General features: G+C 42.3%; 1 protein-coding gene across 1 annotated transcript; it reads right to left on the reverse strand.

The window, feature by feature from the left end:
* Positions 1-12,532: 12,532 nt before the first annotated feature.
* LOC112401967 (ribonuclease inhibitor-like) lies at positions 12,533-23,442 on the reverse strand (the record flags this gene model as incomplete). The annotated part of the gene is made up of 8 exons (XM_024748494.1): positions 12,533-14,621; positions 18,722-18,892; positions 19,018-19,188; positions 20,077-20,247; positions 20,356-20,526; positions 21,188-21,367; positions 22,988-23,158; positions 23,272-23,442. Coding segments are annotated over 8 exons (1,288 nt in total), but the record flags the coding sequence as incomplete, so codon positions are not given.
* Between the last annotated feature and the right edge of the window lie 2,081 nt (positions 23,443-25,523).

A 25,523-nucleotide genomic window follows, 5' to 3' on the forward strand; every position in this document is an offset into this window, starting at 1 on the left:
TCAGTCTCCTTAAATCCCAGTTCTCCCTCATATACCTCCCTCTTCCCCTCATATCCACCTCTATTCTCAGCAGTTCTTCCAGCATCACAAAGAAAATTATCTCCTTCCATCTTCATCTTCTTTTTTGTTACATTAGAAAAAAGGTGTTGCTTGTTCTCTCCACTGGCAATAGCTCTGTGTATACTTTTGATCCCATTGTCTGTCTTTCAGAAGTCTTACACTATTGATGATCCCTCATATTTCCTATTTATTCAAATTTTTTGTCTCCACTGGATCCTTCCCAACAGGTTTAAACATGTTGAAGTGTCTCTACTAAAAACAAAACAAAAGAAAACAAACAAAAACTTGCTTAACCCCACACTTACTTCACTCAAGGAACCACCTTCCCCTTCACAGCCAAACGTCTTGAGAGAGTGGTCTTTCTTACTGTCATTGTTTCCTTGCTTCCTGTCTACACCTCAGTCCGCTTCCATCTAATTTCCAGCCCTTTACTACAGCAAAAACAGCTCTTGTCACAATAACCTCCATACTGTCAAAAGTAATGGGCATTTTTCATTTCTCACCTTGCTTAGACTTCTTGGCAGCCTTTGACCAGTTAATCACTTCCTCCTTCTTAAAATGTTCACCTCCTTGACTTTTTAAAAAGCTGAAATTACTCTTTTAAGATAATTGTAGATTCACATGCAGCTATAAGAAATAATACAGACAGATCTCATATCCTTCACCTAGTTTTTCCCAACAGTACCATCCTGCAAAACCATAATATAATATCCTAACCAGAATATTGACATCGATACAGTCAAAATACAGAACAGTCCCATCACCACAAGGATCTCTCACAGTGTCTTTTAATAATCACACCCTCTTCTCTCCCAGATACTTGCTCTGCCCCATCCCTGCCCTTAACCTCTAATCAGTCCTTCACTTCTAAATTTTGTCATTTCAAGAATGTTATATATATGGAACCATAAATTATGTAACCTTTTGAGACTGGCTTTCGGCACTCAGCATAATTCTCTGAAGATTCATCCAGCTCATCGTGTGTATTGCACAGTTCATTCCTTTTTATTATTGAGTAGTATTCCAGGGTATGGATGTACCATGGTTTAAGTTGCTTTGTATTCACCTGTTGAAAGACATTTTGGGTTGTTTCCAATTTGGAGCTATTATGAATAAAACTCCAATGAACATTCATGTATAGGTTTTTGTGTGAACATAAATTTCCATTTCTCTAGGAAAAATGCCCAGGAGTACGGTTACTGGGCCATATAGTAGGTTTATGTTTAGTTTTATAAGAAACTGACAAAATGTTTTCCAGGATGGTTGTACCACTTTTTACCAGCAATGTATGAGTGATTTTTTATCTCCATCGTTATCAGCATTTGGTACTATCACTGTTTTTTATTTTTGCCTTTCTGGTAGGAACGTAGTGTTTTTTGCAGGGGGCGGTTCTGGTAGTTCTATTTGCATTTCTTTAATGGCTGATGATGTTTGACATCATTTCATGTGCTTCTTTGACATCTGTATATCCTCTTCAGTGAAATATTTGTTCATGTCTTTTTCCCATTTTCTAATTGGACTGTTTGGTTTTTTACTGTTTTGAGACTTCTTTATGTATTTTAGATTTGAGTTCTTTGTTGGATATGTGGTTTGTAATACTCCTGCTGGTTTGTAGCTTGTCTTTTTAAAAAACTAATTAATTAATTAATTTCTTTTTGGCTGTGTTGGGTCTTCGTTGCTGCACGTGGGCTTTCTCTAGTTGCAGCGAACGGGGGCTACTCTTTGCTGCGGTGCACGGGCTTCTCATTGCGGTGGCTTTTCTTGTTGCAGAGCATGGGCTCTAGGCGCACGGGCTTCAGTAGTTGCGGCACACGGGCTTAGTTGCTCCGCGGCATGTGGGATCTTCCCGGACCAGGGATCGAACCCGTGACCCCTGCATTGGCAGGCTAATTCTTAACCACTGCACCACCAGGGAAGCCCTGTAGCTTGTCTTTTAATCCTCCTAACAGAGTCTTTCGCAGAGCAAAAGTTTTTAATTAAGTTTTAAATTTTATCTAGCCCTAGGTTCTGAAGATTTTCTCCTATGCTTTTTCTAAAGTTCTATAGTTTTACATTTTGCTTCTAAGTTTGCAATTCATTTTCATTTTTGTATAAGGTGTGAAGTTTAGGCTGAGGTTCATTTTTTTCTTTTTCTGTCTTTTTTTCAACTATGAATGTCCAATTGTTCCAACACCATTTTTTGAAAAGGCTATCCTTCCTCCATTGAACTGCTTTGAAAAACAAAAAAACCTTGGCATGTTTGTGTGGGTCTATGTTTAGGTTCTCTATTCTGTTTCAGTGATCTATGTGTCTATCCCTCTTCCAATGCCACATTATCTTGATTAGTAGTAAGCTTAATAAATGTAGTAAGCCTTAATAAATGATACCTATTTTGTTCACCACTGTATCCTCAGCTCCTTGAACAGTGTCTAGAAAATTGTAGATACACATTCTGAGGTGGAGCAATTCTGGGTGAGGATGGTGTCACAAGCTACGCTGTCTAATAGAGCTTTCTTCACTGATGAAAATTTTCTCTATATGGTAGGCACATGTGGCTATTGAGCACGTGAAACGTGGCTAGTGCAACTGAGGAGCTCATTTTTAATTTTTATTTAATTTTAATTAATTTAAATAGCCACCTGTGGGACTTCCCTGGTGGCGCAGTGGTTAAGAATCTGCCTGCCAATTCAGGGGACACATGTTTGAGCCCTGGTCTGGGAAGATCCCACATGCTGTGGAGCAACTAAGCTGTGCACCACAACTACTGAGCCTGCGCTCTAGAGCCCACGAGCCACAACTACTGAAGCCCGCATGCTACAACTACTGAAGCCTATGCACCTAGAGCCTGTGCTCCGCAACAAGAGAAGCCACCGTAATGGGAAGCCTGTGCACTGCAATGAAGAGTAGCCCCCGCTGGCCTCAACTAGAGAAAGCCTGCGCACAGCAACGAAGACCCAATGCAACCAAAAATAAATAAATTAAATAAATAAATTTTTTAAAAGACCTGTCTAAAATAAATCAATAAATAGCCACCTGTGGCTAGCAGCCAATGTATTGGGCTGTACAAGTCAAGAGAGCAGCCATGAAAGAGCGTGACTAAAGTGGAGGCAGGTCACTATGGAGAACAGTATGGAGGTTCCTTAAAAAACTACAAATAGAACTACCATACGACCCAGCCATCCCACTACTGGGCATATACCCTGAGAAAACCATAATTCAAAAAGAGTCATGCACCACAATGTTCATTGCAGCTCTATTTACAATAGCCAGAACATGGAAGCAACCAAAGTGTCCATCGACAGACGAATGGATAAAGAAGATGTGGTACATATATACAATGGAATATTACTCAGCCATAAAAAAGAATGAAATAATGCCATTTGCAGCAACGTGGATGGACCTAGACATAAACTTACTGAGTGAAGTAAGTCAGACAAAGACAAATATCATATGATATCACTTATATGTGGAACCTAAAAAAATGATACAAATGAACTTCTTTACAAAACAGAAACAGACTCACAGATTTAGAAAACAAACTTAGGGTTACCAAAGGGGAAAGGTGGGGGGAGAGGCATAAATTAGGAGTTTGAGATTGACATATACACACTACTATGTATAAAATAGATCATCAATAAGAACCTACGTATAGCACAGGGAACTCTACTCAATACTCTGTAATAACTTACATGGGAAAAGAATCTGAAAAAGAATGGATATATGTATATGTATAACTGAAACACTTTGCTGTACACCTGAAACTAACACGACATTGTAAATCGACTATACTCCAACATAAAATAAAATTAAATTAAAAAAACAAAATTGTCTTCCTCAAAGTCACTCCATTCAGTCCATAATAAAAGAGATCAACATACACCTGAAACTAACACAACACTTTAAATCAACTAATATAAAATAAAAATTAAAAAATAAATAAAATGGAGGTAGGTCAAAGTCATTAGGTTTTAAGAAGTCAAGAACTGCTAGGCCAAAATTTTGGATGAATAAAACAGGTGAACAGTGAAGTCCCTCAGGACAATGACATGATATTGGCAAGGAAGGCTGTGTATTAAAAGCTAAAAGGCCTGATTTACTTTGAGGGCATGAACAGTGTCTAGACAACAAAAACGAGGTTGTGGTAGATGATTAGACTAGCATGTGACTTAATGTTGTGTTTCCAGCAGGGCAGAGAAACAATGGCCAGGAAGCTGCCTCAAAAAAGCAGGAGGGGGCGTCCCTGGTGGCGCAGTGGTTGAGAGTCCGCCTGCCGATGCAGGGGACACGGGTTCGTGCCCCGGTCCGGGAGGATCCCACATGCCGTGGAGCGGCTGGGCCCGTGAGCCATGGCCGCTGAGCCTGCGCGTCCGGAGCCTGTGCTCCGCAACGGGAGAGGCCACAGCAGTGAGAGGCACGTGTACCGCAAAAAAAAAAAAGCAGGAGGCTGCAAGTCACTCCTGCAGTCCTTTTAAACGAGCGTCCTTGGCAAAGTGCCAGAGTCAGCTAGGGCAAGGAGGAGTGAGTAGCATTTGGTGATGGTGGCTAGGAAAAGCATGTAGGAGAGCTTGTTTATCACGCAAAAAAGGATCTGAGGGACACAGTACAAATATTCGCGAGGGAAAGAAATCATGGGAAGAAGGGCTGAGGAGAAGAAGCACAAAATAGTACAGGCATACCTTGGAGATATTGTGGCTCAGCTGCAGACAACCGCAACAAAGCGGATACTGCAATAGAAGCAGTGACACGATTTTTTTTTTTTTTTTGGTTTCGGAAAAAAAGCCAAGCTCAAATGTCCTCTCTGTCACATGGTCTCACAGCCTGTCCCTGGAGGTTTTGTGTCTGAGGCTGCTCCACCCCCCTCCCCTATCACTTCCTGGCCACCCACAGCACATGCTCAGTAAATATTATCAAAGTGAGTTTACTTGATGTTTCTTTTGGATGTCTGAGAATAAAGGAATCTTATACATTGAAAACAAAGTTATGTTTACACTATACTGTAGTCTATTGAGTGTGCAGTACATACCTTAATTTTAAAATATTTTATTGCTGAAAAATACTAACCATCATTTGCGCCTTCATCAATTTGTAATCTTTTTGCTGGTGGAGGGGCTTGCTTTGATATTGATGGCTGCTGACCGATCACGGTGGTGTTTGCTAAAGGTCGGGGTGGCTGCGTCTTAAAATAAAACAGCAATGAAGTTTGCCACATCAATGGATTCTTCCTTTCACAAACAATTTCTGTATAGCATGCAGTGGTGTTTGATAGTATTTTACCCACAATAGAACTTCTATGAAAAATGGTGTCAATCTTCTCAAACCCTGACACTGTTTTACCAGCTGTTTATGTGTAAATACTATTCTAAATCCTTTGTTGTCCTTTCAACAATCTTCACAGCATCGTCCCCAGGTGTAGATTCCATCTTAATCAATCAATTTCTTTGGTCATCCATAAGAAGCAACTTCTCATCCATTCAAGTTTCATCACGAGTTTGCAGCAATTCAGGCACATCTTCAGGCTCCATTTCTAATTCTAGTTCTCTTGCTATTTTTACCACATCTGCAGTGACCTCCTCCACTGAAGTCTTGAACCCCTCAAAGTCATCCGTGGGGGTTGGAATCAACTTCTTCCAAACTCCTGTTAGTGTTGATTTTGACCTCTTCCCATGAATCACAAATGTTCTTAACAACATCTAGAATGGTGAATCCTCTCCAGAAGGTTTTCAATTGACTTTGCCCAGATCCATCAGAGGAATCACTATCCATGGCAGCTATAGCGTCATGAAATGTGTTTCTTAAGTAATAAGACTTGAAAGTCAAAATTACTCCTAGATCCATAGGCTACGGAATGAATGTTGTGTTAGCAATCAGAAAAACCACATTAATCTCATTGCACATCTCCATCAGAGCTCTTGGGTGACCAAGTGCATTGTCAGTAGCAGTAATATTTTGAATGGAATATTTTTTTTTTCTGAGCAGTAGGTCCCATCAGTAAGGTTAAAATATTCAGTAAACCGTGTTGTAAACAGATGTGCTGTCATCCAGGCTTTGTTGTTCCATTTTTAGAGCACAGGCAGAGTAGATTTAGCATAATTGTTAAGGGCTCTAGGACTTCTGAAATCCTAAAATGAGCATTGGCTTCAACTTAAAGTCACCAGCTACACTAGCCCCTAACAAGAGTCAGCCTGTTCTTTGAAGCCAGGTATTTTCTCCTCTCTAGCTATGACAGTCCTGGATGGCATCTTCTCCCAATAGAAGGCTGTTTCATCTACATTGAAAATCTGTTGTTTAGTGTAGCCACCTTTATTAATTGTCTTAGCTAGATTCTCTGGATAACTCGCTGCAGCTTCTACATCAGGACTTGCTGCTTCACCTTGCACTTTTATGTTATGGAGACGGCTTCTTTCCTTAAGCCTCGTAAACCAACCTCTGCTAGCTTCAAACTTTTCTTCTGTAGCTTCCTCACCTCTCTCAGCCTCCATGGAATAGAAGAGAGTTAGGACCTTGCTCTGGATTAGACTTTGGCTTAAGGAATTTTGACATGCCTTCCTCACTAAGCTTAATTGGTTTCCAGCTTTTGATTTAAAACGAAAGACATGTGACGCTTCCTTTCACTTGAACACTTAGAGAACATCGTACCATTATTAATTGGCCTAATTTCAATATTGTTGTGTCTCAGTGAATAAAGAGGCTCAAGGAGAGGAAGAGAGATGGGGAAACGGCTGGTCCGTGGAGCAGTCAGAACACACACAACGTTTATTGGTTAACTCTATCGTCTTACATGGGTGCGGTTCATGGCACCCCAAAACAACTACGGTAGTAACATCAAAGATCACTGATCACAGATCACCATAACAAATATAATAATATTGGAAAAGTATGAAATATTGTGAGAATTACCAAAATGTGACATAGAGACACAAAGTGAGCAAATGCTGTTAGCAAAATGGCACCAACAGACCTGCTCAACACAGGGTCTCCACAAAGTTTCAATTTGTCAAAAACGCAGTATCTGAGAAGCACAATAAAATGAGGTATGACTATATGAGAATGTGAGATATGATTGCAGCAAGGCTGCTCTCCCAAACTGCTGAGGTGGTGGCTAGAGCTGGTCTCCTGGGAAAAGGCTCTGTTGTCCTGATTATGAACTCTATAATATTTAGCTGTTGAAATTTTTTGTGCAGGAAAGTGATTTTCTGTAAACCTGCAAGGTATATTAAACTTTGTATAGAAGTTAACGTTTTGGGGCTTCCCTGGTGGCGCAGTGGTTGAGAGTCCGCCTGCCGATGCAGGGGACACGGGTTCATGCCCCGGTCCGGGAGGATCCCACATGCCGCGGAGCGGCTGGGCCCGTGAGCCATGGCCGGTGAGCCTGCGCGTCCGGAGCCTGTGCTCCGCAACGGGAGAGGCCACAACAGTGAGAGGCCCGCGTACCGCAAAAAAAAAAAAAAAAAAAAAAAAAAGTTAACATTTTGTGTAATAAATGTTTTTATTGTGGTAAATTACACATAACATAAAATGTATCATTTTATGTATTTGAAAGTGTACAGACCAGTGGCGCAAAGTACAATCATAACGAATGAGTGGTTTTAAACAGAAATAACGCTGGTGGGGCGCATTTGTGGTGGTGGCCAATGATGAACTCTGGTGGCCTTCACTGTTCTCAAGGTTCCAAATGCAACGAAAGTATAGTGACAAGGTACTTCAGACCAAGCGCTGGATGAGGTATACATGATCTTGAAGCAGCTGGTAGCTCTGGTCTGTAGGCTCTGAGGTGGGTGCATATACATTTAGTTCACTCAAAAGGAAGGCATAAGTGAATGTTCAGCCCAGTTCTCTCCTGCCTCTGAAGGGCCCAGTAACACATTATTCTGAGCCACAGAAGTTAATGAAACCTCTACTAGCCTTGTCTCCTGACCTGTAAAATGCAGTAATCGTCCCAGAGTTGTCACAAGGATTAAATATATGCAGACTACATTAGCATAGTGCCTGACACATGGTATGCTCTCAATAACTGGTTCCTATTATCATTATTATATTATGGTCCTGATCAAACTCTGCCTTCTAGCAGAGCTATTAGAACAATGGACATATCTCCTCTGTTCAACTGAGATCTTGTTAAGGGAAAGGACTGTGCGTACTCATCTTTTTATACCCCATAAACCCAGCACATAGTAAGTAGTGCATACACATGTGTTGAATGAAAATATTCTCCCTTTATGTCTACCTCCTTCTTCCTCCAACCCTAGCCAGAGTCCACATGAAGAGGTGTGGTTGTTAAGAGCACAGGTTTTGGGGTGAGATAGGTTTGAATTTTGGCTCTGCTACTTACCTGTGTGACCTTTGGCAAATTACTTAACCACTCTGCATCTCATATAGAACATGAAGAAAATAAATATGTACTTCATAGAATTCAATGAGAATATATAGTAAAGCACAATGCCTGTCACAGCTGAATGCCTGAACAGTAATAATTCCTCCTCCTCCTCCTCCTACTACTATTATCTGTTTCTTTCAGAAAAGGGGGCATGCCTCCCCCGCTCCCGCCGTTCTGATGGGGATTAAGTGAGAGAGAGGCTTGGTGAGAGAGAGTGTGATACAATCACACTAGGGAATGGAACTTTCTTTTTTTGGCCGTGCCACGTGGCTTGCGGGATCTTAGTTCCCTGGCCAGGGATTGAACCCAGGGCCACCGCAGTGAAAGCACTGAGTCCTAACCACTGGACCACCAGGGAAGTCACAGAATGGAACTTCTTCAAGGAAGATTTCCTGGATTGGAAAAGCAAGAAAGAGATAAGAGAAGCAATCAACCATAAACAAAACTGAGAAGTGGGTGACATTTGTCTGTGGTGACTCCCTTCCACGCCAAGGTCATTACCTCTCTTTCTAAGTTAGGCTTTTACTGATATGCCCAGACAGTCTTCCGTGTTGTCTGTCAGTGCTGTAGAACATTCCCCGCTCCTGTTCTTACCACCTAGCTCACATGTTCTGTATGTTCTAGACTCTTGGAAACCAATCGGGAACTAACTTACTAACCTGAGGTGAGATGTTAACAGTACTTTTGAGCACCTTAACTCATAAGAGAGACTGGCTCTCTCCCCCCACTGGCTGGGCCCGTGAGTCATGGCCGCTGAGCCTGCGCGTCCGGAGCCTGTGCTCCGCAACGGGAGAGGCCACAACAGTGAGAGGCCCGCGTACCGAAAAAAAAAAAAAATACAAAAAAAAAAATACAGGTCTGGGTGTTGGGGAAGGGGCAGAGGGGAAAAGTCTTTGGACAAAGAAAACTTCTCCATGCTGCACAGGCAACCGTCTACTTAGCCCTTGGGCGGAGTGAGTCTTGAACAGAAGAAAAGGAAAACAAAGTGGAATAGGCAGGTGCTTCCCAATAAACTCCTTTGACACTACCTTTTGTGATCCTTTTTCTTTTGAGGCTTCCCCAACCCCTGCTTGCCTCAGATCCAGAGTCTGTTGCCACTTGCATTTGCCACCAGCTGGTAGACGACTCCAGCTTTCTACCATCCTTGGGCCTCCATTCCCATTACAGGCCTGCTTCTCTGCAATCATCTACCACCAGTGGACATCTCTGAACACCTACCACATGTAAGGTCCTATCTTTCCCCCGGCTACTACTGAGGCTGTGTAAAGTGTGGAGCTTTATGCACAAATGTGCCACTAGTTAGCTCACAGAAAGAGATATATTGAAGCTACTTTCCCAAGAATGGAGAGAGCTTTCAATTGATTTACCCACCTGGTTCCTTTTTTAAAAAAAAAAGTGTACCAACACTAGGGTGATCAACTATTCTGGCTTTCCCAGGACTGAGGAGTTTCCTGGGATGTTCAGGAATCAAGAGTCCTGAATAAACTGGGATGGTTAGTTACCCTCAAACATTTATGGACTGCCCACTGTTTATCTAGCATGACTTTAGGTACTGATGGGTTGCCTTCCAGGCCAGCCTTAAATGAATGGCAGGGAAAGTGATGCTCTAAGGCAAAAATGTGCTGGTAAAGTTTTAACAACCAGCCCTCCTGGGGAGGGGGAGGAGGGGGATCCCTAATTTGTAGCATTTGCCCATTTCTGTGTTGTAAACACTCCCATTATGGCCATTTTCAAGCTACCGAAGAGATGCAGAGTAAAACACCATTATTTAACATTTCCACTACACAAATACAACAGATGTGAGTTACCTCAAGAGCACAGATGATAGTAAAATGTGATAAAATTTAGTAGGAAGTCATGAGTCTAGAATATTTATTACCTTTAATAAAATTTATGTAATTGCAAGTTTATATCATGTGATTTTTTAATGTTGGCTTTAACAACTGATTGCAAAATTCCTGAAAATGTAACCATCAACTTTCACCAGTCAATATGAGCCAGTTCCAGCACATCACTGAAAGAACCCTGGGAAATCACCACTTTTCATCACTCACATGTCTCCTTCCCACTGGTATGCCACAAAAGACTGAAGACCAACCATTTGTAATTTATTCCTTTGATCTGAGCTCTGCCTTTAGTATGCTAAGATGAGCAAGACCAGGAATAAGGACACAAGTTCTAATCTCAGTCTTATCATGAATTGGCTGTGTGACCTTGACTTCTTTGGATCCCAGGCTCCTTATCTGCAGAATAAGGGGCTTAGCCAACTGGTGTTCTTAAATGACTCTTTCAGACATGTTTGTGTGTGTTTGTGTGTGTATGTGTTTACAGCTCTGTTGAGGTACAATTCACATACAATAAGCTAGATATATTTTCAGAGTACAATTTGATGAGCTTTGACTGAAATAATCACCACAAACAAGATAATGAGCATATCCATCACACCCAAATGTTTTCTTGTGCACCTTTATAATGTATCCCTTCCTTTCCTCAGCTGTCACTAGGCAACCACTAATCTGCTGTCACTAAAGAATACTTAGAATTTTCTAAAAATGGAATCATACAATATATATTATGCTCTTATCTTTATTTCCTTTTTTCTGCTTACTTTGGATTAAATTTGATCTCCCTTTTCTAGTTTTTTATTATGTAACCTGAAGTCATTGATTTAAGACCTTTCTTTTCTAAAATATGCCTCATGTTTTCATTTTCATTCTGGTGAAAATACTCTCGAATTTCCCTTGAGACTTACTCTTAAGCCATGGATTATTTAGAAGTGTGTAATTCTTTCCAAATATTTGGAGGACTTTCCATGTATTTTTCTTTTACTGATTTTTTTTTTTTTTTGGACGTGCAGGCTCAGCGGCCATGGCTCACGGGCCCAGCCGCTCCGCGGCATGTGGGATCTTCCCGGACCGGGGCACGAACCCGTGTCCCCTGCATCGGCAGGCGGACTCTCAACCACTGCGCCACCAGGGAAGCCCCCTTTTACTGATTTTTAATTTAACTCCATTGTGGTCAGAGAACACACTTTGTATGACTTGCATCCTTTAACTTAATATTGAGACTTGTTACATGATCCAGATATGGTCTATCATGATATTCAATGTGCACTTGTAAAGAATGTTTTCTGTTGTTATTGGGTCGAGTGTTGTATAGATGTCAATTAGGTCAAATATATTATTTGTGTTATTCAAATTTTCCATATTCTTATTTTCTGTCTTTTTGGTCTATCCATTATTGAGAAAGATATTTAAGTCTCTGACTAAAATTATGGATTTGTCTATTTCTCAAGTCATTTTTTTCTTCATGTATTTTGAATGTTACTAAAATGCACATATCTTTAGGATTGTTATGTCCTCATGATTAATTAGCCACATTATTATGAAATGGCCCTCTTTACCTCTGTTAATATTCTTTCCTTTGCAGTGTACGTTCTCTGATAATAATACAGTCACTCTAGCTTTTTAAAAAATAATGTTAACATAGTATATCTTTCCCCATCTTTTATGTTTCACCTATTTGTGTTTTTATATTTAAAATGGATTATCTATAAGCAGCATATGGTTGAGTCTTTAAAAAAGATTTTTTTCCATTCTACCAATCTCAGCCTTTTAATTGGGTTGCTGTGAGACCATTGACTTTAATATGACTACTGATACAGTTCTGTTCAAAACTACCATCTTGCTATTTTTTGTCCCAACCCTGCCTGTTATCCAATGTCTGGAAACTGCTGTTTCCCATATTTTGACCATTTTTTGAGTCATTCATGTGAGAGGGTAAATCCACTCTGTTACTTCATTATTGCTGGAAGTAGAAGTCCTCTATGTTTTGTTTTTCATACTGACTTGTTATTTATATTTGGACATTTGTTATTATATATACGGACATTAGTCTTGTCTTTATACATGTGACAAATATGTTCCTCCAGTTTATCAATATTCTTTTAATTTTATTTATGGTGATTTTTTTTCATAAAGAAATTTTTAATTTTGATGTCAGATCTTTCTCTTCCTTTGGGTTTTTATGTCATGTATGACTGCCCTGTATTTTCTTCTAAATTGTCATGTTTTAAAAGAAGAAAAATAACCCCTCAGTATGAATAAGTTTTATTTTTAACATCAAGTTTATTAATTATAAACGTAATACATGCACATGGTAAAAAACAAGTAAAACAGAAGGCTATAGATGAAAATGAAAAGTTCCTTTTGTGTTCTCCCAGTACCCCTGCTTGCCAACTTCCTCTTGCCAGAGGTAACTTCTGTTAGCAATTTCTTGTATATATCCTTCCTTACATACTCTGGACACATACATACACATGCATATTTATCCTTTTGTACACAAACAGGACACACACACACGCGCACACACACACACACACGCGCACACACACACACACACAGGGTTCTGCAATTTTTCATTTAACGTTATATCTTTGAGTCCTTAACGTGACTGAATTTTATCAGATGTTCACCAGACTGACAGAGGGACCAGGGCAGTCAGAGAACACAGTAAGGAAAGTGCACAGAAAAAGGTATATTCACCTCTGTAAAGCCAACACTTAGCACAAAACCTGGCACATAATAAATCCTCAATAAATAAGTGTTAAATAACTAAAGGGAAAGAAGAACTTGAGAAAACTGGAAACAAATTGCTACCTTGACCATTCTTCTCAGGCCAAACCGGGTCTCTGAGAGTTACCACCTCCCAGGGCAGCAGGGAACAATACCTGATGATAGATGAGGACATGGAGAGCTGGACCTCTCGCCTGCAATAACTTTCCACTGTGTGTCTCTTCCCCCACTAGATTCACCACCTCCAGCACACACATTTAGTTCAAATGCACAGTTCACACTGACTACACAGTCTGGGGGCTCAAAGACTACACAGCTCAACTATAAACACACTCATACATACAGCTACCATTAATCAGTACCTACTGTGGGATAGGCACCATGCTGGGAACAACAGCCCTGCAAGGTTAATGTCAATTTACCCCCATTTTATAGATTAGAAAACTGAGGCTCCAAGAATCCAAGTGACTTATTCAGGGTCACACAGCTAGTAAGTAGCTTCCAGAGACAGCTCTACACCTTAATCAGGTCAGCCTGCTTTTCTGTCGGTCCTACAGGCTCTGTGCTATTTTCCTTGCCTGGCACTCCCTTTCTCCACTTGTCTCATCTAGTGTTTTGTGGAAGCCAGGCAGAGATAGAAACATGGGGTTGTGCAGGATCCATGCTAGGCTATGGAATACACTGTGAGGGATGAGTAGTGAGTCAGTCATAAGAGTCTATGAACAAGAACAAACACATAGGGGAGGTATTAAAAGTTCAGAAAGGGAGTGGAGCCTGGGAACTGGAGAGCACCCTCAGGAGCCTAGGATATGAATATTGTGGCAGCTCAAGAAACTCTAATGCAAGTATTTCTCTCTCCCTAGGTGCTTCTGGTGAGCTGCTCACAAACATAGCCCTTTTGCCTGCAGTCTTATAGCCACTGGCCAGTATATCTCCCCGCATCTTAATCCTATTCATTCTCAATGCCCACATTAAGTCTCACCTCGATGAAGCCTTTACCTATTAACCCAACTCATTCCTCTCACTTTCTTTTGTGAATTACAGTTTTACTTAAAATCAGCACCATAATATATAACATGTGTTTGTCCACCCTCTTGTTCTTTAATTATTTCAGGAATCTTGTCTCTTTAAGTGGACTCCTTCACATGTCTTTTTTTCTATTGTTTCCCTGCCCTGTCTGAGTATTGAGAAACCTGGCTGGATGCTAGTCCCAACTCTCCCACTGAGCTGTGTGACTTGGAGCTTGTCACAACTTCTCTGAGCCTCATCTTCCGACCTTGGAAGGTTTTTGTAAAAACACAGTAAACATTTTAACACAATATAAGAATGTAAGGTATTATTGCTGAAGACATTTCAACTAAGGTGCTTCCACCTTTTACATCCTATTTAGTGGATGGGTCTATGTAAGAAATAGCAATCACTGCTGCTTGTTTCACACGAGCGTCCTCAGCAAAGGTTAACGGGTTTAGAACAAGAATACTGCACAACTGTTAGAGATGGTGCCAGACAGAGGAGGTCTATATGCAGCTGATTCAGGGGCTCTCCTTGGAAGCTACCAGGTGATTCCAGGCTTGCTCATTTTTAAAGCTTCTATTTTTCTGAATGTTTCTTCATGTAAATGATCCGTATCAATGCTATGAAAAATGAAAAGAATCTTGTGTCAAGTCAAGCCAACAGATGCCTTCAGTACCTTTCTTTCCTGTTCTTAAGGATAAGATTCCTATTCACACTTGCACCACACCACCACTCAGTTACTTCATCCACTCCAGTTATCTACCTTCTCCCTCAGCCTTAACTCCCTTCCTCGGATCTCAAAAGAGAAAATGCTTAACTTCCTCTTGAACTCTCACTCCTATCCCTCCCTGCAATTGTCCAAGGCCCTGCTCCATGAGTCCATCTGTCCCTGATCCTGTATCTATATCCTCTCCCTCTCTATGGGCTCCTTTCTCTCAGCTTACAAATTTGCCTATCCTAAAAAAACAAGACAAAAGAGAAAACGAACAATCCCTCCCCAGCCTACAACCCCACATTTCTTCTCCTTTTCACAAAAATCTTGAAAAAGTAGTCTCCACTCCTTCTCCACTTCTTTATCTTCCATCTTCTCAAGTCACTGCAATCTGGTTTCCAGCCCCATCACACCACTAAACGGCCCCTGACAAGGTCACCTATGGCCTCCTAATTGGTAAATCCAAAGGACACTTTGCAGTACTCATCATTTTGGAAATCGCTGCTGCATTTGACACTGTTGAGCAATTCCTCCTTGAAACTCACTTCTTCCATAGCTTCCAGGACACCTTTCTCTCTTGGCTTTCTCCATGGGTTTTCCTTTCCATACCCACCTCTTAAAAGTTGGTACTGCCCAGGTCTAATTCCCAAGAGATGTTCCTCAGAGGTTCTTCTCTTCTCATTCTCCCTAGAGGATCTCATCCATTGCCATGGCTTCAGCTATCACCTCCAGGGAACACTCCTATATCCAACTGTTACCTACTAGAAAACTTCCCACAATGTCCTGCAGGCACTTCAAACTCCACATGTGTATCCCTGATTAAAACGTATTGACTACAAAAGAAGGTATAAACTCTTTCAAGTGTGTAGTGAGGTAGTTTTTAGTTTTTAATAGATAGAAGCTAATCTTTATCTAGCAAAGTGAAATGAGTAGCCCTGCTAGTTATGCAATTGTAGGGTAAGTAGTGTAACAGGAACTTTAGAATTTTTTGAGTGACTTAGCAAAAGCTGTCTTACCTCCTGACATGTATAACTCACTGCTGGAGAAGAGGCAGGTCAATATGCTTAGGAAGCCTGGAGGTCTTCCGGGAGTTAAGAGACCACCTACTTTCAACCCCTTCTTTCCAAATTTAGAATTAGGAACATGTGTCAGGGTGATCTAGGGGGCTTTATCCAAGGCCCAGTGCCTGGGAAAGGCACCAAGGCACCAAAAATAAAATATCTTGAAGAAAGAAGAAGGCTTAAGTGGGGCTCCTGACTCAACTCAGGGGCGTACATCTTTGTGGGCAAGGACTAGCTTCACGCATACATACCTGTGGCTGATTCAAAGAGCTCTTCTAGACCCAGACACTCTGACACATATGGTACTTTAGAGAACAATGACTGCACATTTGGGTGTGGACTAAAATATATGTAACCTCGGAGTCCAAGTATAACGGCACTGCAGGGCTGGGAGGGATCCACACCAGCCAGGGTATCACCATCCAGTCACCAAGCTTCTGTGGGACTGGGTAGGATCATCGGTTCTCAAGATGAGCCCCACGTGGCAGTAAGAAACAGCAGTAGCAGTGGACGGATTCTCCAACCAGCTTTGGAAGCAAAACTGGCTCCATCTTTGGAACCAGTTTTGGAAAGGTGAGGAAAGGCCCCCAAATGTACTACTACTCAGATATGTGAAAGAAAAGGGTAACAACTGAACTCGAACCCAGAATTCTGCAAACAGATCTTACTAATCACACATGGCATACAAGGCCTTGCCTACCCCCTCAGTCTCATTTCTTGACACATTCTGCTTTGCACTTTATGCTCTAACAATAGCGAACTTCCTAGAGGTTTCCCACCTCTATCCCCCTCAAGTACCACAAAACATGCTGCTTATTGTCTACCTTTGCTCATGCTATCTCCTGAGCATGGACTACCCTTCTCCATCCTTACCCCCATTTCCCTGGCTATAGTCCCGAGACTCAACTCAGGTGGCCCTTCCTCCAGGAATCTTTCCCCGAGCCTCCTGGGCTGGGTGAGTTGTCTCCTGCCGTGGTTCCCTTAAGGTTTCATGATTACCCTACTGCATTCATAAGTTTATGTGCCTGTCTCTACCACTAGGTTCACTGGTCCCTAAAGAGTACGAATCACGTCTCTCATCTTACTCATTCTTGTCTCCCAGCACCTGGCACATTTGCTTAGCACATAGCAGATATTCAGCAAGTGCTTGTAGAATGAGTGAAGGTGAGCATTTGTCACTCTGAGGCCACAACCTCCTTTTACCCCCTCAATCTTCTGAAGGTCTAGATACCTAGTCTTTATTGAACTGTCTCCTTGCCTTGCCCCCAGATGCTCTAAATTAATAACTGGTTTCCTATATGCATTTACTAAACGCAAAGCACTGAACTAGAAAGTTTATGGGGAAAATACAATGAGGAATAAGATTCAGACCTCATACTGAAGGAGCTCTTAGAAAACAACCTTCTTCCTTCAACCTTTCCGATTCTCAGACAAGACTCCCCTTTTAGGAGGCTCTCCTGGATTTATCCCCTCTCTAGCCCCCCACCACATTAAATGATCAACAGTTTCCTCTCACTTTACTTGGGCAAGTATATATTTCTATTGATTTCAGTGTTATCTGTCTTATATACACTCTAATGTTCAAAATTTATTCGGGGTCAGTGAATGGTGTCTACTCTGTGTGTGCGTGTGTCCTTCATTTTGTATTTTGAGCCACTACTGCACACTGCTATCAACTTGTAGATTGACAAATTACAAGGGTTTGAAGGTTGGCCTGAAAACACAATGGAAGCACATTGGTTAAAAGACAAAGGGTGAGAGAAACAGGAAACGGTGCAACAATTTACAATAAATAATGGCATCACAAAATAATTTCTCTGTGATGTCGTTTAGGACCTTTGCTGAAGCTTACACACCACAGGGTGCTACCACATTAAATTACTCTGTATTTAAAGAAACATTAGGATTGATTGTTGAGTTTATTTCAACCTACTGAAAATACAGACTCCAGTCACCCTTTCCTGAGAAAGACACCAGGGAGGTCCCTAAACCCCGGAGGCTTATTATGTTGTGAATAATTCCCTCTTCCTGGGCAGTAATTGCCACAGTCTCGAGTCTAACAGACTTCACTTTGCTAGTAGAGAACCAGCTTCTGTTTCAGCCAGACTTGTAATCAGGCCTTTATGCTGTTTTCATTTACGCTTCAATCCATCAAATTGGCTTTGGAATGTGGAATTTTTGCACTCAGCCGTTATTTTCCATTATGTGTTCCAGTTCTGAATGCCAGACATAAATGGCCATTTGGCCACTGGTTAGCCGCCAACAGAGCAGAGCTATATCCTAATTAAGAATTACTTTGTGTGTTATGCCAGCCTGCTGAGCTGGCAGGTGAACGTTGACCCGAAAGGGTGAAGACCTCCACTTTCTGTAACTGTAATTCTGCAACAGCTTCATCCCCCTGAGTCTTGAAGACTCTCAACATGTAAACATCAAGCCCTCTGGCAGGTATTAGAAGAAGAAAGGGAAAGGGTCTAACATTTATGGAGTACCTCCTATGTGCCAGGGGCTGCACATTCATAATTAACGTCTCACTTCATGCAATCCCATGCTAACACCAGGTAGTCAGGTACTACTCATGTTCGCCCCATTTTATAGACAAGGATACTCAAGTTCAGGGAGGTTAAGTAAGTAAGCACGGTCATATAGCTAGTAGATGCTAGACCTAGTATTTAAGCCAGACCTAGCAGAATGTGGATCTGATGCTCTTTTTCCTACACCCTGTTGCTTTTCTTAGCAATGGTATCCAGCACCTACCTGTTCCCTACCTCTCTCCTTGTCCCTGTGTCCAAGGAAGAGGCCTACTGGTAATTTCACTTACTTTGATATTTTGCCTAGGCATGGACATCCCTCAGTTTTTCTTCTCTTTTCTCACTGCAATGACTATGATCAAACCCAACGTGCCTGTCCTAACCCCCTCTCTCCCACTTCCCCCACCACAGTAACTTACTAGAACGTTTGTAGTTTACATATTGGATGAATCAGTGCATCACACAGCATTTGAACTCCGAAATCCTTAAGGTCATTTCCACTTAAGTCTAGCAACGTTAGGTTCTCATTTCTGTTGAGGACAGAGGCGAGGGCTCCACAGCATGCATCTGTGAGATGACATTCTGCTAGCCTATGGGGGATTGGGGATTCAAGAAAGAAACTGGTTTTACCAAGTTCCACAGTGACCCTCCATCCTCCATTTCATATACAGCCTGGAACAAGAGCCCAGGGTACAAAGAGTCTCTGTGCACTTACCACAAGGTCTGTAGCTTGCAGGAGGGGTGTTTCAGCCCTTCACACAGCACCTGCATGCCCTCGTCCCCTAAGGCATTGTCACTGAGGTCAAGAACTCGGAGGTGTTCATTGGTGTACAGTGCATTGCACAAATCCTGACAACACTCTCCAGTCAGGTGACAGGTCCACAGTCTGCCAGGAAGTAAGGTAGATAAGGTTGGCATCATTTCATCTGCATTGGGTCACTTTAGGTATTAGGATTACCCACTAGAGAAACACATTAGAAAATCAGAGTGGCGGGCTTCCCTGGTGGTGCAGTGGTTAAGAATACGTCAGCCAATGCAGGGGACAAGGGCTCGAGCCCTGGTCCAGGAGGATCCCACATGCCGCGGAGCAACTAGGCCCGTGCGCCACAACTACTGAGCCTGTGCTCTAGATCCCGCGAGCTACAACTACTGGGCCTGCATGCCGCAACTACTGAAGCCCGCACGCCTAGAGCCCGTGCTCCACAACAAGAGAAGCCACTGCAATGAGAAGCCTGTGCACCACAACCAAGAGTAGCCCCCACTTGCCACCACTGGAGAAAGCCCGTGCAGCAACGAAGTCCCAAAGCAGCCAAAAATAAATAAATAAATAAGTAAATAGATTTATTTTTAAAAGAGAAGAGGGCTTCCCTGGTGGCACAGTGGTTGAGAGTCCGCCTGCCGATGCAGGGGACACGGGTTCGTGCCCCGGTCTGGGAGGATCCCACGTGCCACGGGGCGGCTAGGCCCGTGAGCCATGGCCGCCGAGCCTGCGTGTCCGGAGCCTGTGCTCCGCAGCGGGAGGGGCCACAACAGTGAGAGGCCCACGTACCACAAAAAAAGAAAAGAAAACCAGAGTGTCATGTAAAAAATATCCCTTGGGCCAGGGCCAAACAGAGATTATGGAGGGGGAAGATTTATTCCCCCTAAATTATCTGGGTCTTCATTTATTGTTTCCTCAGAGATTATATCACGAGGCCAGAAAAAAATCACTTAATTTTGGGAGTTGCTGAAACATCAAGGAACTCTGCCTGTGGCTATTGTCCACGATACTTACGCCAGATCCTTTAACTGACAGTCAGGCTGTTTTAATCCTTTACACAGCAATTTCAGTCCCAAATCTTCAATTTTGTTATTAATGAGAAGCAGCCTTGTCAGGCTCCGGGTAGAGCTCAGGACTTGGGCGAGGGACTCACAACAAGCTGCAGAGAGGGAACATTCGGAAAGCCTGGAGGGATGGGGACACCAAGGTGGCTGTTAACCATGGCAGCAGGGAGTCCCACCAAACCTCAAATGCCAGTGCCCACAAGAAGGACAAGGACAAGCAGACACTTACACAAGATTCTCGATTATATCATTTGCATGCCGCAGACCTTCACAGAGATGCTGTACTCCTGTGTCCCCCAGGGCATTGGCAAACACAAACAGCTCTTTTAAAGTCTGACTCACTTGCAAGAAAGAAGAGAGCTCCACACAGCTAGCATCTGTTAGGTAACATGTGCTCAAGCTACCCAGAGACAAAGAAGAAAAATCAGCCACTGCTGTCATTTAGCTTCCCGGGAATGTTCTCCCAGCCTCCCCATTTAGCTAAGTCCTAGCCATCCTTCAAGTTCCAGCACCTGGCTCACCACTTACACAGAGCCTCCTCCCTTTCCCTGGGCTCATCTGGCATTTCTAAATGATTCTACAGTGTTTGGCACTTGATTACACGTTGAACTGTGTTGCTCTCTAACTGTTTCATATCTGTGTGTCCTTAAGGGCAGCCCTGTCACTTGTAGTCCTTCTGATAACTCCATCCACATCTAGCCCAGTGTTGGGTACATAGTAGTATTCTTTACAGAGTTAATATTTAATTAGCATCACTCCTGTAAACACACAGGATGGTAGTATACTGGAAAGAGCATGGGGTATGGAGATAGATTTTGGAGTCACATCCTGACTATACCACTTTTTAATGGTGTGACCTTGGACAAGTCACTTTTCCCCCCAATCCTCAAAGTTTCCTCATCTGTACAATGGGGTAAGAAAACCCACCCTATATAGTTATTTCAAGAGTGAATTACGTGAAATAACTTCTGGCAAGCACCAAGCATAGATGCTGGCACACAGCAGGCATTTAACAAGTTAAACAGTTATAAGATGATGCCAGATAGTTGTAAAAAACTTACTCTAGCTTCTCTACTTTACAGTTGGAATGTCTGAGACCCTCACAAAGATACTTCACCCCTGTGTCCCCCAGGGGATTTTCACTCAGGTCCAGCTCAGTGAGGCTTGGATTGCAAATGAGAACAGAGGCAAGATATCTGCAAACAGTCTCTGAGCTTCCAGGGAGAAAGCTAGCACACAACCTGGAGAGAAAGAAAGATGAACAGACACAGAATTGGCCACTTTATCATCCTACTCCCTACCCGCAAAATATCATGAGCAAAGAAAATACAGGCTCACCCATATGAGACCCCCCCAACCCTGAATATGTCACAACCCCCTTTTACCCATGAGAGGGACTTGTACGTTGCTCCCACAACACTGTGTCCCCCAATGAGAACTCAAAACATGTTGACTGCCCCCCAAAAGAAAAGAATTGGGAGGAAATATCAACACGACCTAATCTCATTTTAATTCCCTGCATGGATTTTAGCACTCTATCTCATATCTTCTTTCGAATCACAGGGGAAAATGCTATAATCATCCTTAATACAGTTTACAGTCAAAAGATCTTTCCTTTCCTTTTCTTTTATCTATAAGTTCATTACTAATTAATTTGCCATCCTTTGAGAGACCCAGCTCATCACCATCATCCATATAACATTTTTTCTTTGACACAAAGAGTGGTTTTTACTGACCTTCCCGTCTTCTCAATCTTTGTTTCTCCATATTAGGTAGTCCAATTCCCTGAACTATTTCCCATCAACTTTCTCTTCCATCACTTTCAAGAATTTCTACGATATACATTACAACCTCTGAGTCTTCAATTTTCTCTTGAGTTACCAGGCTCCAAACTCAGTCTTGAAGGGGGCTCATAAGGACATCACGTATCCATATTTCCCCAACTTGGAAATTTTAAATGGAGGTATTTTGCCAAAAAAATGAGTTTCAAAGTGGATTTAGAAAGCTTTAATGCTAAAGAGCTTTTACTTTAGAAAACCCCACATATATGTTGTGATTGTTAATTTTATGTGTCAAGTAGTTGGCTAGGTCATGGTACCAGATATTTGGTCAAACATTATTCTAGATGTTTCTGTGAAGGTACTTTTTAGATGAAATTAACATTTAAATCAGTACACTTTGAGTAAAGTAAACTACCCTCCATAATGTGGGTGAGCCTCATCCAATCAGTTGAAAGTTTAACAGAGAAAGACCAACCTCCCAGGAAGAAGATGGAGTTCTGCCAGCGGACTGCCTTTTGACTTGAACTGCAACACTGCCTCTTCCCTGTGTCTCCAGTCTGCTGGCCTACCCTGCAGATACTGTACTTGACAGCTGCCATAATCCGCGTGAGCCAATTCCTTAAAATAAATCTCTCTATATATTTATACACATTTTTTTGGTTCTGTTTCTCTGGAGAAACCTGACTAATACATATATAGTACATTTTTTATTATGGTCACCACATGGACTTTGAAGTCAGACACATCTGGGTTTCTACTTGTGCCTTTGCCATGTTATTTAGCCTTTTGAACTTGGGTTTCTGTTTCCTCATCTGCTAAAATGGGGATAGTAACCTGAATCTCTCAGAGCTGTTGTGCGCATTAAAGGAAATCATGTATACAAAGCACTCAGCAGAATGCTTAGCACAAAGTAATTGCTCAGTAAGTGTGGGTTTTCATTATTGTCATTAACGTTATTGCCACTTTTATTCTTCCTCTCCATGACTCCTTGAAATGTGTTTTGATCATACAACATCCATCTTGAGCTGCATTATTTTTAACTTTTTTCTTGCAGTATGGAAACTAATAGTGACAACTTACTTGAGCTTCTGTACTTTGCAATTTGGATCTTTTAAGCCTTCACAGAGCAATTTCAAAGCTGAAGCTTCCAGTTTTGTTTCACTAAATTCCAGCTCAGTGAGCCACTGATTGGTGCTGAGAACAGCTGCTAGCGCACCACAAGAAGCAGGAGAGATAAGGCATCGGTACAACCTTCAGAGAACAGAAGAATGACCTCATTACCTTATTCATGCTCTCCCCCAAAACAAAAGAAATTGACAAAAAAATTACATGAACACAGACAACAAATTCTCCTGCTCAGTTACCTCAATGTCTGTAAGATACAGTTTGGCTGTTTTAATCCTTCACACAGAAGCTTCATTCCGGAATCTTCCAGGGTATTCTTCACAAATTCCAAATCTGTCAGATATTGGTTGGTTTCAAATACTAAGGCGAGGTCTCTGCCATAAGAAGCTGTGAGGTGGCAGAAAATCAGTCTGTGTGGAGAAAAAGGCATTTCAGAGAAGAAAACAGAACTCTCTTTAAAGGTACCTGTTTGTCCCTTACTGATGTAATGAATTATTTAAATTCATTCAATAATTAATTTATCAGATGCTTACCACTGTGCTAGATGCTGAAAACACAGAAATAATTAAGATCCAGACCCTGCCCTCAAGGAATGCCCAGTTAATGGGGAAAAAATTAGAGAATCATAGATTATAATACAGTGTGAAAAGTAGTGCGAGTGGTATGCACAAGATATCATGGGGACACAGAAAGGTGGCACAATTCAGCCTAGCTTGAGGTGGGGTTTGGAGGATCAAGAAATATTTGTAAGAAGAACCACTACTTGAGTGTTGTTCTGAAAGGGTGATAAAAATTGAACAGGACTTAGATGGATGAGGAGAATGGGAGTGGGGAGAGCAGGAGGCGCTGAGGGACAATCCACTCATGCAGCAGCCTGAGTGAAAGCCAGGAGGCAAGAGATGGGATGCTTCATCTGAGAAACTGCCAATTATTTGCTATGGCCTACTTTAAAACACTGGAAGATATATATCAAACTGCTAACAATGGTTATCTTCCAGGTTGAAGGGAAGGGTTGGATTACAGGGAGACATTTACTTTCTAGATATTTAGAAATTGCTTACAGTGATCAGAAGTTATCAGGAAAAAAAATATCTTAAAAATCTGAAAAACATAATACATGTTTACTATAAATAATTTTTACAATAGAGAAAAATATAAAGAATAAAGTTTTTTAGGGCTTCTCTGGTGGCGCAGTGGTTGGGAGTCCACCTGCCGATGCAGGGGACACGGGTTTGTGCCCCCGTCCGGGAGGATCCCACGTGCCGCGGAGCGGCTGGGCCCATGAGCCATGGCCACTGGGCCTACGTGTCCGGAGCCTGTGCTCCGCAACGGGAGAGGCCACAACAGTGAGAGGCCCGCGTACCGCAAAAAAAAAATAAAATAAAGTTTTTTTGAGAAAGTTCTGTATTTCTACCACCCAAAGATAACCACTGAAGATTTTTAATGCATGCATACATATAGCATCATATGTTCTCTGTAACAAGTGAAATCACAGCAAGATTTTAAAAGACGAAAACTTTTTCCCAACTTCCCCTCCAACTCCACCCCCCAGAGGTCCCCAGCGTTGAGAGTCTGATGTGTATGCTCCCACTCCTTTCTCCAAGATCATAGAAACATATGCAAACACACACACAGGATTTGTACGTTTTACAAAAACAGGACCATAGAAAACATTACTACTTTACATGCGCTTTGCCATTCAGTCCTCATCTTAGGCCCATAGGTAAAAACTGAAATTTAATTATAGCACAAGGTCATACAGTAAGTGGCAAAGTAGTACTCAACCTGAGGGCTGTCTGGTTTATCCTCTAGGCCTGGAAAAACCATTAGAAGTTTAAAGAGACACGGTCAGATCCCTCTGATGCCAGGGTAGGGCAGGAAACAAACCTGGGGTCAGAGGGCTGCAGTGGTCCAGGGAATAAATTGCCCAGGGGGAGGCGGGGAAGGGCTGGAGGCAGAGAAATTCAAGACACGTTTTGGGAGAAATTCAAGACACGATATGGCCAGGATTTATTACCACTTAGGGTGATGGGGATGAGGCTGTACTCTGGCTCCACCTTCTTCCTCCACAGGGTAGTGGAGGCCACTGAGGAATGGGGGCTGTTTCCGGTTCTAGAATATTCCACCTGTAGGAAGGGCAGGCCCACCGAGTGGGACAAACTATTATGGTGGTGGGGGGGGTGTTTGAGACTTTTTGTACTTGATTACAAGCGCTTCACATTCTTGGTTCTGAATCTTTTCTGACCACTCCTGTTTCTTCCCGCCTGCAAAGACTTTCAACAGCGTAGGGGGTTCCCTTATGTCGGTGGAGGGGGGCAGGAATCTTCCTCACGCACCCCACCCTCCCCCACTGTTTCTGGAAGTTGGAACAGTCCCAAGGTGAACGTGTGGACTGGTAACAAGAGGCTTTCTTTGTTAAGTCAGAGCCCTCGGGGAGAAAAAGAGAGCGAGCAAGTGCCCTCTCTTTAAACGTGGTAGGCCCGTGTGTTCG

Source organism: Neophocaena asiaeorientalis, unplaced genomic scaffold (genome assembly GCF_003031525.2).
Source record: "Neophocaena asiaeorientalis asiaeorientalis breed wild unplaced genomic scaffold, Neophocaena_asiaeorientalis_V1.1 scaffold41, whole genome shotgun sequence".
NCBI lineage: Eukaryota > Metazoa > Chordata > Mammalia > Artiodactyla > Phocoenidae > Neophocaena > Neophocaena asiaeorientalis.